The sequence below is a fragment of the Setaria italica genome, chromosome IX (assembly GCF_000263155.2).
Source record: "Setaria italica strain Yugu1 chromosome IX, Setaria_italica_v2.0, whole genome shotgun sequence".
NCBI lineage: Eukaryota > Viridiplantae > Streptophyta > Magnoliopsida > Poales > Poaceae > Setaria > Setaria italica.
In genome coordinates this window covers 17,892,936-17,909,135 of record NC_028458.1, presented here as the reverse complement: position 1 = coordinate 17,909,135, position 16,200 = coordinate 17,892,936, and the positions used below count along the sequence as shown (strand labels likewise).

The 16,200-nt window shown below is 41.7% G+C and overlaps 1 protein-coding gene across 1 annotated transcript; it reads left to right on the top strand.

The window, feature by feature from the left end:
* The first annotated feature begins 673 nt into the window (after positions 1–673).
* Positions 674–9,998, top strand: LOC101766766 (protein fluG). Its single transcript, XM_004982914.3, has 18 exons — positions 674–1,152; positions 2,360–2,611; positions 2,855–2,922; positions 3,024–3,139; positions 3,223–3,328; positions 3,419–3,575; positions 3,650–3,745; positions 5,716–5,764; positions 6,072–6,337; positions 6,553–6,725; positions 7,434–7,554; positions 7,667–7,719; positions 7,805–7,934; positions 8,063–8,208; positions 8,602–8,790; positions 9,025–9,257; positions 9,413–9,555; positions 9,647–9,998. The coding sequence occupies exons 1-18, from the start codon at positions 985–987 to the stop codon at positions 9,707–9,709; spliced, it is 2,529 nt and encodes an 842-aa protein (XP_004982971.1). The 5' UTR covers positions 674–984; the 3' UTR covers positions 9,710–9,998.
* The last annotated feature ends 6,202 nt before the right edge of the window (positions 9,999–16,200 follow it).

The window sequence follows — 16,200 nt, the reverse complement described above, 5'->3', positions numbered from 1 at the left end:
TCCAAATAGGGCCGTGTTTAGTTGGGGAATTTGGGAGGTGCCAAATTACTGTTACAGCACTGTAGCACACTGTAGCGTTTCGTTTGTATTTGTGAATTATTGTCCAAATATTGACTAATTAGGCTCAAAAGATTCGTCTCGCAAAGTACAACAAAACTGTGCAATTAGTTTTTAATTTCATCTACATTTAGTACTCCATGCATGTACCGCAAGTTTGATGTGATGGGGAATCTTCTTTTTGCATAGTGTCAAAGTTGGGAGTTGGGAGTAACTAAACATGGCCCTAGGTTAGATTCTAGCTCAAATTTCAGAATCTAGATTTTGGATTCTGTGAATTCCAAAATTCCTCAAGGGTTGATTTTGGAATCAGATTTTGAAATCTAAGTTCATTCAGATTTTGTCTAGAATCCAAATTTTGAAAATCCATCCAGAATCTAGATTTTCAGAATCATAATCAGATCCAAACGGGCCTAAGATTGCGTCACTCGTGAGATCATCTTCGTTTGTGGGAGCAGATCAGTAAAATCTGTCCGCCTCCTTCCCGGCACCGTTTCCTCAACTCCGGCGCGCTGGCCCACATGTCAGCCACACACTGCCCGTTACCGCGCCGGCCCGGCCCGGCCCCGCTACCCCACTCTCCACTCTCCAGTACCCAGTCGCTCCCACCGCTCGCACTAGCACCAGGCGCCGGCCGAGCAGCCGCAGCCGCAGCCGCAGCGGGGAGTCAGCGCAGCGGTAGTTGGGGGCGTGCGCGCGCGCGCGGCCCCGTGCTCTCCGCCTCCTCCAGTCCTCCACTCCACCCCCGTCCCGTTCCTGCGCCACCGCCTATATAAAAACTCGGCGCCCCGTGCCGCGCTCACCTCCATCCTCAGACGCAGCCACCGCTTCGGTCAAACGAGGCTGTCTCCGCCGCGCTGCCTGCGAAGATCCTTTTGAGCAAGAGAAGCGGCGGAGACCGCGGGACTGAGGAGGGGAGGGAGAGAGATGGAGGCTAGGTACGCGGCGCTGCGGCGCGCGACGGAGGAGGTGGCGGCGGTGGACGCGCACGCGCACAACCTGGTGGAGCTCGGCTCCGCGTTCCCCTTCGCCCGCTGCTTCTGCGAGGCCGACGGCGACGCGCTCGCGCTCGCGCCCCACTCCCTCTCCTTCAAGGTACGCCTCCGCGCCCATCGCTTCCCGCGACCGCCGCCGGGACTCCTCCCGGCCGCTCTCCGGTCCTCTGCTTTGGCCGCTCCCGACGCTCTTGCAGCTCGCTACTACCTCCGTACTGATGGTACCCGGTAGCAGCATATTCGAAATCGTGGCATTAATGGGAGCCTGTAGGCTGGGCTACCGTGCTAGATTGTGTCTGTTACGGTGTTCGTTGCTAGCAGATTTTATTAGTTCTGGCAGTTTCTGAAATCTCTCCTGAATGTCACTAGTACTTTGGATCGACTCCAAAAATGATTCGGAAAGGTGTCGAGCAGTCATGATTTGGATGCGTTTGTTCATACTAATGCTAACTGAGAAATGCTTCTATTAATCTACTCCCTCCATTTCAAATTATACAAACATCTATAAATTTATAAAAGATAAAACGATCTACAATTTGGGATACAATTTGGGATGGAAGGAGTAGTTTGGGACGGAGGGAGAGGTTGTATGGGAGGGTAGGACGGTAGGCGTGCTGTTTCAGGGCACAGATACAGGTATGCAAATTTACTACTGGAATCTTTCAAAAAAAAAATTTACCACTGGCAGTCGATTTTAGCACAATATGCTGAACTCGTCGCTTTCAGCAGCGCCATGCAGATGGCAGCAGCTTTTATGGTCTGCCTTGCCGTTTCGCAGTGGGACACTGGGACGTGGTGTCGTGGTAGCAGTGTAGGAGTAGGCCTTTCCCCGGTCTCTACTCTCTTTACCCTTGTGACTTGTGAGTGATGGATGATCATGGTCATGGCATGGGTTGCGGAGTGATGGCTGCGTACTTGGGAACCGGAACGGTGTGCTGTTGCTGCTACGGTACTATTACAGTATTGCTTGCTAGGCGCTTGACGAGCTGCTTGGTCTCTTTAGCAAACTTCTTGGTGCTGGCCTGGAATGCCCAGCCAAGTGTCCGTGGACTCATGTGATGTGGGGCATTTTCTCAGCCACTTTTGTCCCTGGTTCTCTGCCCCAATTGTCTTTGTCCTTGCCATGGGACTACTGTAGCACTTTGTAACGTGTTTTTATTAGACTTTTCTTTCTATAGAGCGTGGGGGAATCTAATTCAGGGCAGGTGGCGCGTGGATGTACTCTGTATTTGTTGACTTCTTGTTACAAGGCACCTAAGAGTGCACTTTCAGAGCTCATTACATCCTTGGAACCTCATGAAATGCAGAGAAGCCTTAGGGACATTGCTGCATTGTACAACTGCGAAGCCTCACTTGAGAAGGTAGAGGAGTTCAGGAAAGCTGAAGGATTGAAATCGATTGCCTCGAAATGCTTCCAAGCTGCCAACATATCTGCCATCCTTATAGATGATGGCATACCATTTGACAAAATGCTAGATTTGGAGTCCCACAAGGCATTTGCTCCTATAGTTAGCAGAGTTCTGAGAACAGAAAGGCTAGCAGAAACAATCATCAACGACGTGAGTGTATTTCTCTTGTTTCTCTCTCAACAAGGTGTTACTTCGTTTCTTTCTATTCATATGTTTTTTTATACTAAATGGCAATTTGCTTGGGAAGAATTTACTTCAACAAAATAGCACAACCATTCGTTACAGAACTAGTGACCTAGATGACATTTTGATCCTGAAATATAAGATCTGCTACCGGTTTGGTTACTTTTTAATGAGCAATGTTTGGTCAATTTGCGCAATTACCATTTTCAGGAGTCATTCAGTGGATCAAGCTGGACACTGGACTCATTCATTGAAAGCTATGTAACTAAGCTTAAGTCATATCCTTCAGATTCCTGATAGGCTGATACCTTTTCAGATTAATTGGATTATTTTCCTTTAGTTCCTTTTGATTTATGAATATCCTTAACTTATTGCTCACAGTGTGTAACCAAATTGTTGCATTGAAAAGCATAGCTGCATATAGAAGTGGCTTAGAGATCAATCCCAATGTTAGCAAGACTGATGCAGAGGATGGTCTTCGAAAGGAGCTAACAGGTAAGCACTTTTTTGTTGTCATGGAAATAAAACGCCTAAAACAAGCTCAAATTTTACAATTACATTCCTCCATATTTTTTCAGGTCCTAGGCCAATTCGGATTACAAACAAGAACCTGATTGACTATCTATTTGTCTGCAGTCTTGAAATTGCTGTGTCGTTTAACCTACCAGTGCAGATTCACACAGGGTGACGACAGTTTTACCCCTAGTATGAAAGCAATGTTATGTTTGAGTTGTTTCAATATCTCAAATAAATAAACTACTATATAATTTTCAGTTTTGGAGACAAGGACCTAGACTTGCGAAAGTGCAACCCACTACATTTGCGTGATGTTCTTGAGGATAAAAGATTTGCTAAGTGCCAACTTGTTCTTTTACATGCTTCTTATCCCTTTTCAAAGGAAGCTTCTTACCTTGCATCTGTTTACTCCCAGGTAGATCGTCATTTTATCATATTTATATATTTTGTTTTCATGGATTCTAACCATCTGAAACAAACCAAAATCAGGTCTATCTTGATTTTGGCTTGGCGTTTCCAAAACTTAGTGTTCAAGGAATGACATCATCACTGAAAGAGCTTCTGGAGCTAGCTCCCATAAAGAAGGTAAAGCGTCCATCTTGTGGATAACAGTTTCTAGAAAAGTTCAAGTGCTGAAATAAATCCACATTTTACCTCATGATCCAGTATTGCTGAAAGACGGAACTGAGTTTTATCCTCCCATCACTATGTATATTATTGTTTGTATTTTACTGTGTACTCTCTCTAGACTAGCACGATGAAGCATAATAAACACAGAAAATGCTGCAGTAACAAGAAAGGTTCCAGAGTTCAAGTAGATACCTCCAGTTAGATATACGGGGCCATCTTATTTTCCCCAGAAGTGACCCCAGCATGTTATAGGCAGGCCTTGTTACTCTGAGTTGTAACTGCTTTTGAACGTGGCAACTCTTTGATTATAGACATATAACTGAAGCGTTTTAAGATACCTAGAAGTATCATATCTTCTGACTGCTAGTACTAGTACACAACTGGTTCCTGCCAATAGTGGTTCTTCAGGATATCTATTCTTGGAGCTGTCTATAGAAATTTAGTGCTGCTTAGTAGAGCTTCCATCTTAGACATTACAGGTTTGGAAGTATCTTGTTCCTACTTTGTGCCAGTGGCGAAGCTAGAGCAAAATTGAGGGGGGTGCGCCACTTTACCACTAGTACAGTGATACCAATGCACTTTCTCCATATCGAATATTTGTTGCTGTTGAATTTTCTTCGCAATACCATCTTATTCAAAAATTTATTGTAAATATATGAAAAGATAAGTTATTGTTAAAGTACCTTTGATGATAAAATAAGTCGCACACAAAATAAAATGGTACTTACATAATTTTTTGAATAAGATGAATGGTTAAACATCGTGACTAAAAGTCTAGCAGCGACAAATAATTCGATATGGAGGTAGTAAATAGCACTAAAAGTATTCAAAAGTCACTAATGACATTGTTAATGTAAAGGAAGAGGAGAAGATAAAAAATCACGAATAGAAGATGTTGGACATTAGGTGAACAAAGCATCTGACATCTCATACTTTATTGTACTATAAACTAGCTGTTAGGCTTAAGCTTAACGGTTTCATCCATTTATCTATCATTATTAGATTAATACATACAAATGTCAAAGCGATAACATAAATTCAAATACTCCCTTCAAATTTATTCTCTCTTAAGTGAAATAATTCCGTTACAATTCTCCAATTCTTTTTCGCAAGAATCCAAAAATTGAATCTAAAACCAGCAGTTATTTTTTCAACATATAACATGCGGCCTAACACTATATTGCACGGTATTTACTACAACAGAAGAACCTGGAACCCTACAGTCTACAGATCAACAAAAGCTACTACTCACTAGATAAGCAACCCATTTTTTGGCTCCTGCCAAACCAGTGGTCATACAATGAAACATTATTTTGCAAAATTGGATGCTTTTACTGGAAAAAGATAAAGAGACAATATAATTTAGTAGTTTAGAACTTCCAAAACAAACAACATTTGAGCAGCCGAGTGGCCCATCTGGAGGTATCGTGATGGCTTCAGCGTGGGTGGGAAACGAGCAAAGGGAGTGAATAGGAAAGCTCTAGATGTGGAGGATTGATGGATAATTGATATGTACACAATCATGCATGCTGAGCTGAACGCTGCCTCGCTCACAGACCAGAGAACACGCTGACACGGCTGTGGCCTTGGGGGGTGCATAGAGTTGGACTTAGGGGGGTGCATATGGGGTAAAACAAGATGGTTAGCTCTTACTTTTGTTTTTGGCGTGGGTGCATTTGCACCCCCACAAACTATATTGAGCTTCGCCCCTGCTTTGTGCTACCAACATCTAATCTACTGATGTTAGTCCTTTTCTGTAATATTCAGTATCATACCACCTTAGTAACATAACTCCATTTTGATTCATTCTAGAAATATCCTGATGAATGTGACTGTGCCATTGCCATTTAGATACGAGCAACCTAATCATTTCCAATTTTGAAGGTACACTTTGCTTGGTATTTCTAATTTACAATCATTTTCAGGTCATGTTCAGTACAGATGGATATGCTTTTCCAGAGACATATTATCTAGGTACATTCATCATCTTAACTAGTTCATAAGATGATTGAGGAGCTCTGCATATCAGTACAAATGTTAAACATCTTCTCAGAAACCAAGGTTTGCGAATGGTAGCTTACATTAGGATAGAACAAAAATACTTTTCGACTAATAACAATGGATTCAAAAGGAAACTTTTGGTTCATGAAATTTTGATTTATAGATATGATTGCTATGGCTTGTACTTAAAACCATGGACAGGCGTACCTAAATATTTGATATCTATTCAATATATTGGTTTAATGTTTCATTTGTTAATTCATAATGCACTGATTTACAGGTGCAAATAGGTCGCGGGATGTTGTTTATCGTGTCCTAGCTGCCGCATGTGAAGACGGAGACCTTAGCATTCAGGAAGCGATCGAAGCAGTTGAGGACATATTTAGAAGAAATGCATTGCATCTATATAAGTTAAATGTTGCCAATGGGTCAATTAATCATGAAACTGCCATAGCTGGTGACAGTGTGTCATTGTCTTCTGTTGAGGAAGACATTCTCTTCGTCCGAATTATCTGGAGCGATGCTTCTGGTCAACATAGATGCCGTGTAAGCATACATTTTCTGACCACTACCATAATTAGCATGATGTGAAGTGTTGATCACTTCTCTAGGTTCATGGATCAAAAGTTTTCTGTTAGTTTTTCCTCATGAAAAAAGGTTATTAGTTAGTTTTTGTCTTGCACTGTCATCTGCTCTATATACAGTTATACACGATTGTTAACATCATGTTTTATTCACTTTTCAAAGAATTGTGCTTTCAGGTTGTTCCAGCTGGACGGTTTTATGAGGTTACAAGGAATAAGGGTGTTGGTCTGACTTTTGCTGCAATGGGAATGACTTCATTTTGTGATGGCCCAGCAGATGGGACTAACCTTACTGGTGTAGGCGAGATCAGACTTGTACCAGATATGCCAACACTTCTGAGGCTCCCATGGTATTTCCAATTGCTTTGAGCATTTTCTTCAGTATTCAGTACTTTTTTCATATGAACTCCACCAATCTAGGAGGAACAAGGTGGCATTGTAATTGTAAACATGAAGAAAAAGGCACCCAAATTTGTGTCGAAGAGGACTTGAAACTGGGTGGCAGGGTGGGCACACCCACACTATCCACCAATTGATCTAGGACCAGTTCCTTTTCCTTCTTCAGTACTTTTTTCAGTTGATACATCCATTGTGACACTGGTTTTCGTTCTTATTTGTTTTCTTGTCTTGTGCTTAGTCTTGTTTCCACATCATGATATGCTGATTTACATTCTACTGATTTGTCTCTCTCATTTTTATACGTTTGAAGTTTCTATGTTATTTATATTGATAATTGCTCCAAGAACAAGGGGTGTCATTTCTTAAAATATTGTGGTAGCCTCATTCCTTCACTAGTAATCTCCTACTATATTCTTATGAAATAAAAATATAAATTGTGTTAGAACTCTAAAAATCAATTGATACATCATGGCTAAGACCTAAGAGTGTTCTATTTACTTGTTTAGGTGGTATAAATTTGTCGAATGCATTAAGACATCATTTTTATGCTTTTAAATAGTATATCTAATTATCTATTAAAATTGGCTTAACTATGCTAATATAAACTGTATCTAGAAGATTCACTTCTAATTATGTTAATGGATTACTCTTGCCGCAAGGTCAATGCATGAGGAAATGGTGATGGCTGACATGCACATAAGGCCCGGAGAAGCCTGGGAATACTGTCCTAGAAATGCCTTAAGGAAAGTCACAAAAGTTCTGTTAGATGAGTTCAATGTGGTAAGAATAAATCCACACTTCCTCCTGTGTATATTTTCAAAGGCCGTTTTGGTCTCATAGATTCTAAAGTGCATTTGTTTTGTTATTTATGCTTAGTTATTTATCCTTTCAGACAATGAAGGCAGGTTTTGAAAATGAATTTTTTCTTCGCAGAAAATTAGTAAGGTAGCTTTCCCTGACTATATCGTATTGAAAATGTTTCAAGGAAACTTTTTATTCTTTATGGGATCCTAATAGAAAAGCTTTGCAGTGATGGAGTTGAGCAATGGGTTCCATATGATAATACCAATTACTGCTCAACTTCAGCATTTGATGGCGCATCATCTATATTACAAGAAATATATTCTTCTCTCAAAGCTTCAAACATTGTGGTTGAGCAGGTAACTGCTTTCACCTTTCTCCTGTGCAACATTTGATATCAAACTGATTGGTTCATTTGCAAATATTTATTGATTGTTTCTTTTACCTCTACTTTTACCTCTACCGCTCCCCTCAAAAAAAAAAACAGTTGCATGCTGAAGCTGGAAAAGGCCAGTTTGAGATAGCCTTAAAGTATATCTTGTGCACTCTTGCGGCTGACAAACTGATATATGCCCGTGAGACTATTAAATCAGTTGCTCGAAAGCATGGACTGCTAGCAACATTTCTTCCAAAGTAAGTTATTGGATAGACATAGATATTGTTTCCCATCTCTTTCTGTCTCTCTGCAGATAGGTCTTCCCATTTCAAGTTTCAACATATTGTAGTTAGATGATGGAGACCAGCTTCGTCTTTCTTCAATATTATGTGATCATAGGTGAAAAACTATCAAGTGAAAATAAACTAACAATTCAGTACATTAAACATAAACGATTTATATACCAGCTCTGAAGAATGGTTTTATCTGTTTACATTGTTTTGTGCCAGAAGCAATATATGTGAACAGATTGGCCAGGCAATAGAGAGTTGAAACTCTTTGGTACTTGAATGGAGCTGAAATGAGCTATATTTGATTTGAAACTAGTGTATCTGGTAACTGATCCTTCCTTTTGCCTCAACACTTTCCAGGCCTGATTTGAATGATATTGGATCTGGTTCTCATGTGCATCTGAGTTTGTGGGAGAACGACCAGAATGTTTTCATGGGGTCAAGTACAGATAATTTCCATGGAATGTCAAATACTGGAGAAAAGTTCCTTGCTGGAGTTTATCATCATCTTTCATCAATCTTGGCATTTACTGCTCCTCACCCAAATAGGTAATGTCTTCTGTTAAAGCTTCTGAGAATGTCCTGTAATACAATTGAAATTTGGATACAGTGTTTGTTTCTCACATAAGCTGCATGGTATTTACAAGATATCAATTCATATATTTAGAAGGCTTGATTTGCTATTTGTCTAACAAAATACGAGGATACCTATGCAACCATTTCAAATCAGTATGTTATGTGCCACTATTTAAAAATGGTGTTCACTTGATCTTTTGTCTATAGCTACGACCGGATTCAGCCAAATACATGGAGTGGAGCTTATCTATGCTGGGGGAAAGAGAATAGGGAGGCTCCATTGAGAACTGCATGCCCACCTGGTGTGCCTCTTGATTTAGTCAGCAACTTTGAGATCAAATCCTTCGATGCATGCGCAAATCCGCACTTGGGTCTTGCTGCCATCGTTGCTGCCGGCATTGATGGGCTAAGGAGAGGCCATAAGTTGCCAGAACCAATTGGTATGAATATCTTTTACTGCTTGACCTTTTTTTTTCCTGTTGGCCATAGTTCCCAAAATTTGCGTTTCGGCCGTAGCATTTGGAAATAATCCTTACAATCATTTTTGAACCTTTGGTCTGATAACTGTTCTGCTCGGTGCTCGCGTTGTTTGCAGAATCAAACCCTGCAGATTACGCTTCCAAACTCAAAAGGCTACCGCAGAACCTACAGGAATCTGTAGAATCGCTTGCTGCAGATAAGGTTCTGCACGAATTAATTGGTGATAAACTTGTCACGGCCGCTATAGCTATACGGAAGGTCAGCATTGTTTAATATCTCTTTTGTTGACGTTCTTCTTTGTACTAAAATATTTGGATTATCTCACCGTTCTGCAATTTTTTCCCTGCAGGCTGAGATCGATCACTATGCGAAGAATCCTGGGGCATTTAACGATCTCATCTACCGGTACTAGGGCAAAAGAATGAAAATGGGGGACTACGTTTTTAGACGTCACAAGTGGTTTAACCGTATGACCAACTGAGAGACTACGTGGAAGAATTAATATTGTTTGATTTCGAACTCTCTTGTCATGTCACTGAACTTTCTCTTATCGAATAAACTTGTGTTAAAATCAAGGAAAAAAAAAGGATAGGCGCATGCAAACCCTTCACTATTTGAGTGAAGGGACGGAGCCTTGTGCAGTTGTGCTAAATTCTGGTGTGGACTTGCCACAAGGCCTCGTGGGCATCTTTTTCCCATCACCTTGTCCTCTTCTCAGACACCTCCCTTGCTTATTTTATTCCTCTGGTGGTTTCATGACACTTACACCTCATAATAGCAATTTGCTAATAACATTAATATAATCCCGGTCACTAAGGTCCTGTTTGGTAGGGCTTCAGGAGGGGCTTCTCCACCAGCTTCACCCGAAGTCTTACCAAACAGCAGTAGCGCAAACGGCTTCGGGAAAAAAGCCTTGAAATCCCGCTGACTGGAGTCTAAGAGACGGAGCGAGAGCCAAAAAAACCAGCGCAAGAGTCAAAAAACCGGCTCCTCGCGGCTTCTTCCCCTCCCGCAGCTGCTCCAGTAGCATGTACTCCTTAAATACATGAAAATTACACTCAAAATGCCATTCTGTGCAAGATTGAACTAACTGAGAACTCTGCGGCCCGCTGCCCGCTGGACCTGCCATGGCTGACCTTAGCGCGCGGCCTGGCAGCCCTGGGGTTGCAGCAATGCGGTGGCGTTAGAGCAGCAGGGAGCCCATGACGCAGGGCGGCGAGATAGCGCTATGGCGGGGTTGGAGCAGCAGAGGAGCGCGCGCAGCATGGGGGCGAAGCAGCGCGGCACGACGGACTTGAAGTAGTGCGGCGCGCCAGGGAGCGGAGGAAGCAATGCGGATGAAAGAGATGGACGAGCAGGACCGAAGAAGATAAGGTTGCCAGTGCCAGGGAGTAGATAAAGGAAGGGAGGAAAAAAAGAAAAATGAATGGAGAAAAAAGTAAAAAAGAAAAATAAGGAAGAAAAAAAAAAGACCTCTCACGTAGTAGCTTTATGGGTAGATAGCACATTTCACTCTCATATTTATTTTTTAAATTTCTAATGAACTCAAATTTTGAACTAATGCTAATCATCCAATTTATCAATTCAAACAATCCACATAGCTAAGGGTATATAGGATATTTGATCTCTCACATCCATTCCTAAGAATACAGGAGAAACCGTTTTGCCAAACATTTTATAGAACGGCTTTAGTTCCAACGGAGAAGCTGCTCCACCAGAGAAGCTGCAGCCGGAGCCATTTCAGCCACAACCACAGCCCTGCCAAACGAGCTCTAAGTCTTTTAGCGTGCCCCCGTAGCAGCTGCACCTCTGCTTCTTTTGACACTAGTCGTGTAGCTGCGGCTCATATGCAATGTTTTCAAATCGTTAGATCGAGCAAGTCAACCACCCTATCCAGGGCAATCTACGGCCTAGTAGGTTGCCACTTTGAGCAAAATACCTGCATGTGCAAGTTAAAAATGGGACACGGCAGTCCATAGCTTAGTCAGTTACCACTTTAAAGCAGAGTACCTATATCTGCAAGTGAAAATTGGAAAATACAAACAATCAAGTAGAGCACAGAGCTGAATAAACTAGAAATTTTTCCTCTCCCACTCGTGCTCAGCGAATGGTGGCAGCTGCAAATCGGGCTAGGTAAAGAACCGATCAGATGTGGGCTAGGTAGTAGGCTTACTACTGAGCTGAAGCCCAAGTCATATACTCCAGAGCTAGTCGCTTGACTAGACATGCCAGATTAGTCATGACTAATTGATGATTAGTCGCTTGACCAGTTGACAAGGTAATATAATCGAATCGAATTCCCTAGTCGATGTGTACCAGTTGACAAGGTAATATAATCGAATCGAATTCCCTAGTCGATGTGCAGAGACCGATTTCTCGATTAATCATTGATAAATCGTGATTAATCGAGCAATTTAAAAACACAGCTCATATGTCACGTGTCGCACCCGCCGTGTTTAGATAAAACTTAAAAGCCAAATTTTACCAGAGTTAGCCACAATTTGCTGCATCAGATACCACCAGCATAGTATTTTTTAAAAAAAACTATACAGCGGAGGAGGCCCCCACTATGAAAAGATATATTAAAAAATAGAATAAACTGTACAAGACATAGCAAAAAGGGGTACCAGAGTACCCTAAAAGGGAAAAAACTTCATAAAAAGAGCTAAACAAGCTATGCTAAATTAGATCAACCCAGTTGAGGAAAGATTGTTTGGTACTTTCTTTAATTATGTGTACTTGGAATCTGGCCTCATCCACAAAGTGCGAGACCCAAGAATTTAGGGATGGACGTTTTCCTTGAAAAGTTAGAGCATTCCTTTGCTTCTAGATGTGCCAAGCAGCTATGATAAAGATCTCCATGAAGAAAGGGTTATGGAACATGTCTTTTGCAGTCTTCAACATCATGTAGAATGGAAGTTGAGGTGTCATTGAAGGCCAATTTGGTTCCAGCAGGCTGAACTGAAGCAGCAGGTGAAGAATAGGTGATAGGTAGTTTCCTCCACATTGTTGCTGCACAGTACGTAGTTATAGTTGCCACCATTGATAATGAAGTTTTTTCGTTTCAGAAGGTTTTTTTATTCAGTCTGTCCATCAAGAGAAGCCTTGAGAAGACTCGAAGTTTGTTGGAGGGTGGCCTTATGTTTTTGAGTCGGAAATTATAGAATTGTTGGGAGGAATAGGTGCTAGATCCCCATATATAATGCTAGAAGCCACGAGTTTCCCCTTGAACTTGAATTCCCTGGATGATACCTTGTAACTCTTGATATTCTTCGAAGACTTCTTTAGATAGTGGTATATGAAATTGCTCTTCTATGGAATTGTTTTGCAGGAAATGTGCTACTAATATGTGCATGCTCTTTGCAAAGCTAAACAATCTTGGGAAGGAATTCTTCAATAATCTGTCATTCCAAACATTCAACGAGAAGAGGACTGATGTACCATCTCCAACTATATATGTTGCTACGCCTCTGAACTGATCACAAAGTTTTAAAATGTCTTTCCACCAGAAGGACCCTACTTCACCCGCTGCATGTGGGACTTCTCCATTTGTATAATATGTCTCCCATATCAACTTTACCTAGTGCACATCTTTCTTATTATAAAATTTATCAAGGTATTTCATTAGCAATGCATTGTTTTGCCTTCTCAAGTCAATCACTCCCAATCCTCCTTTGGACTTTGGCTTAAAACATTTTGGCCATGCTACCAAAGACTTCTTCTTTTCATTCACGTTTGATCCTCTCCAAAAGTCATCCCTTTGAGCTTTGTCCATATTGTCAATTGCCCCTAAGGGGATCTTTAAAGTGCACATTGTGTATATTGGTAGAGCAGAGAAAACTGACTTGGTTAGTTTGACTTTGCCAGCTAATCCAAGAAAAGTAGCAGTGGCAGAGATTCTCCTTTCCATTTGATTCATTAGGGGGGCAAGATCTATGACTTTTGGTTTGGTGGTGTCCAAAGGTAGCCCAAGGTATGTAAAGGGGAGGTTGCCAATATTACATATAGACTCTGGTCAAGCTGGAAGCCTTCTCTGTGTTGAGGTTTAAAGGAACTAGAAGGGATTTGTGGTAGTTCACTCTTAATCCAGTGGATTGTGAAAAGCCTTCTAGAATTCATTTGAGACAGAACAACTATTTTTCTGAGGCTTTCATGATTAGGACATTGTCATCTGCATATTGTAGAACTAGGAAATTATTTGTGGTTGTGTAGGGGATTGGGAGGCTGAAACTGTTCTGAGTGTGAGCCTTGTTAATAATGTATTGCAATAGATCAGCTGCAACAACAAAAAGGAGCGGTAAGAGAGGGTCACCTTGTCTAACTCTCCTTGCAGTGAAATTCTTTTCCTGGGATGCCATTAAGAAGAATTGAAGATGTCCCAGAATCTAGGATCCTTCTAACCCAATCACACCACATGTCAGTGAAACCAAGATTCTTCATCATACTAAGTATGATGTTATGCTCAATAGTGTCAAATGCCTTCTCTGTTGGGATACGAGGTAGGCTACACTAGCGCAAATCAAAATTTCTACCGCGTAAAACCAGGAAGAACTGCCGTATAAGGATCACGGGATTACCACTTGACGCACTACTGGTGCGGAAGATGTAGATATGCGTCGATGCAGTGAAGACGATCACGTAGTCGTACGTAGTCGATCACGTCCAGCAGCTCCTCAGCAGCTCGTCCACGTGCAGCAAGATCGCCTCCGGTACCGCGGCTCGTCGTCGGCTCGTCGTGGCTCGTCGGCGGCTCGTCGGTGGCTCGTCCAAGTGCTGCAGGCGCAACACCTCCAAGGTATCCACACGTGCAGGAAGGAAGCGTCGCAAGCCGGACTGCTAGATCCGCGAGTTGCAACAGGCGAGGACGTGGGAGGCATGGCAGGTGTGTTTCGCCAAAAGGTGTAAACCCTAGGGCGCCCCCACCCCTCTATTTATAGAGGTTCTTGATGGGCCTCTGGATCCGAGGCCCATTAGTACTTCTAAACCTAATCCAACTCGGATCAGATCCGAATTGGGCTTCCAGCCCCTTAAGTGTGTGACCCTATGGGTTCGGATACGTATAGACATGGCCCGAGTACTCCTGCTCGGCCCAATAGTCGGTAGCGGCCTCTAGCAAGACGTGCCAACTCCTATACGCATACGAAGATCATATCAGATGAACCATCACAACATGATATACATGCTATTCCCTTTGCCTCACGATATTTGGTCTAGCTTCAAGCCGACCGCTCTTTCTCGATCCTGTGATTCGGAATCCCTTTGTAGGTTAACTCTTAACCGTACGTAGCATGGCCATGCATTTTGGATCCGATCACTCGAGGGGCCCAGAGATATCACTCTCAATCAGAGAGGGGCAAATCCCATCTTGACTGACCATGTCTCATAGCATGCTTCTTGACAAACCCGAAAGCTACCTTTATAACTACCCTGTTACGGCGTAGCGTTTGATAGCCCCTAAGTAGGTCGATCCACATCTAGAATACATGCGACAGTCTCAGGTCTAAGGACAAAGCGTATATGTTGTTCAAAGAGAGAACTACTTCTCGTATTGGGTCAGTCCTAGCACATGTCTCCACATGTGTCCACATTATTAGTTCAACATCTCCATGTCCATGACTTGTGAAACATAGTCATCAACTAATACATGTGCTAGTCTAATATTCATGTGTGTCCTCACATGAACTCCAACTAGGGACAACTTTAGAATAACCATACAAGTAAAGAGTTTCACATACAATTCACATAATTGTAAATCAATTCAAGTAGCCTTCAATGGATATTCAATGAACACAACATACAAATCATGGATACAAATGGAATATCATCATCTCTATGATTGCCTCTAGGGCATACCTCCAACATTCTCAAAGTCTAATTTTAGGATAATGATTTCTCTCTTTAATTGTTGGCATTGATGGATGTATTCAAATGACCATGCAAGATAATCTTGTATTGTTTTATTCTTTATAAATCCATTTTGATTCCGGTGGACAATAGGGATAATCCTTTGCTGTATTCTATCTGCCATGATCTTGGTTAGAAGCTTCAGAACTGAATTCATAAGAGAGATTGGCTTGAAGCCATTGGATGTTGTTGGGTTGTTACATTTCGGTATCAAGGTAATGAAGGAGTTGTTGATGACTTTTAAATCCAGCTGTCTTGCAAAGAACTCCTCACAGAGACTGTAAATATCCTCCCTGATTATATGCCAGCATCTCTTGAAGAATAGTCCATTGAAGCCATCTGGCCCTGGGGATTTATTCGTGGGCATTTGAGCCACTACCTTGTTAATTTTCTCTCTTACAACAGGATCAGATAATTGCTATAGGTTATCGTGTCTAGGGATGAGATGCTCGAGGTCCAAGTGCATAGTAGGATTAGAAGTAGTTCCCATTCTGCTCTTGTAAACTTCCCAAAGAAGAGATGCCTTTTCAAAGTGATATGTGATTTATCTTCCATCAGCTGTATCTAGATTGGTTATTGTGTTCTGTCTGTACCTTTCTGTTGCTGCAGCATGAAAAAAATTTGTACTTTCGTCACCAAATTTGGTCCATCTAACAGTGTATCTTTTCCTCCAGTATTCTTTCTAAAATTTGAGGAGCTTAATGATATGTTCCTTTAGTATTCTTTTGAAGTTTCTCTCCTGTTGAAATAGAAGTCTTTGTTCCTCAAGTTTGTCCAGGACATCAAGTATGGTGTTGCACTCCTTGATAGGATTTGATATCTGTCGAAGTGTCTTGCTCCATTTCTTAAGTGCTCTTCTAAGTAGCTTCAGTTTGGCAGTTATTCTTGTTGCACTGTTAGTAGCTCTAACATTTGTATTCCAAACATTTTGGACAAGATCCATTGTATTCCAAATATTTTGGACAAGATCCATAAAGCCAGGCACATCTAACCAGAAGT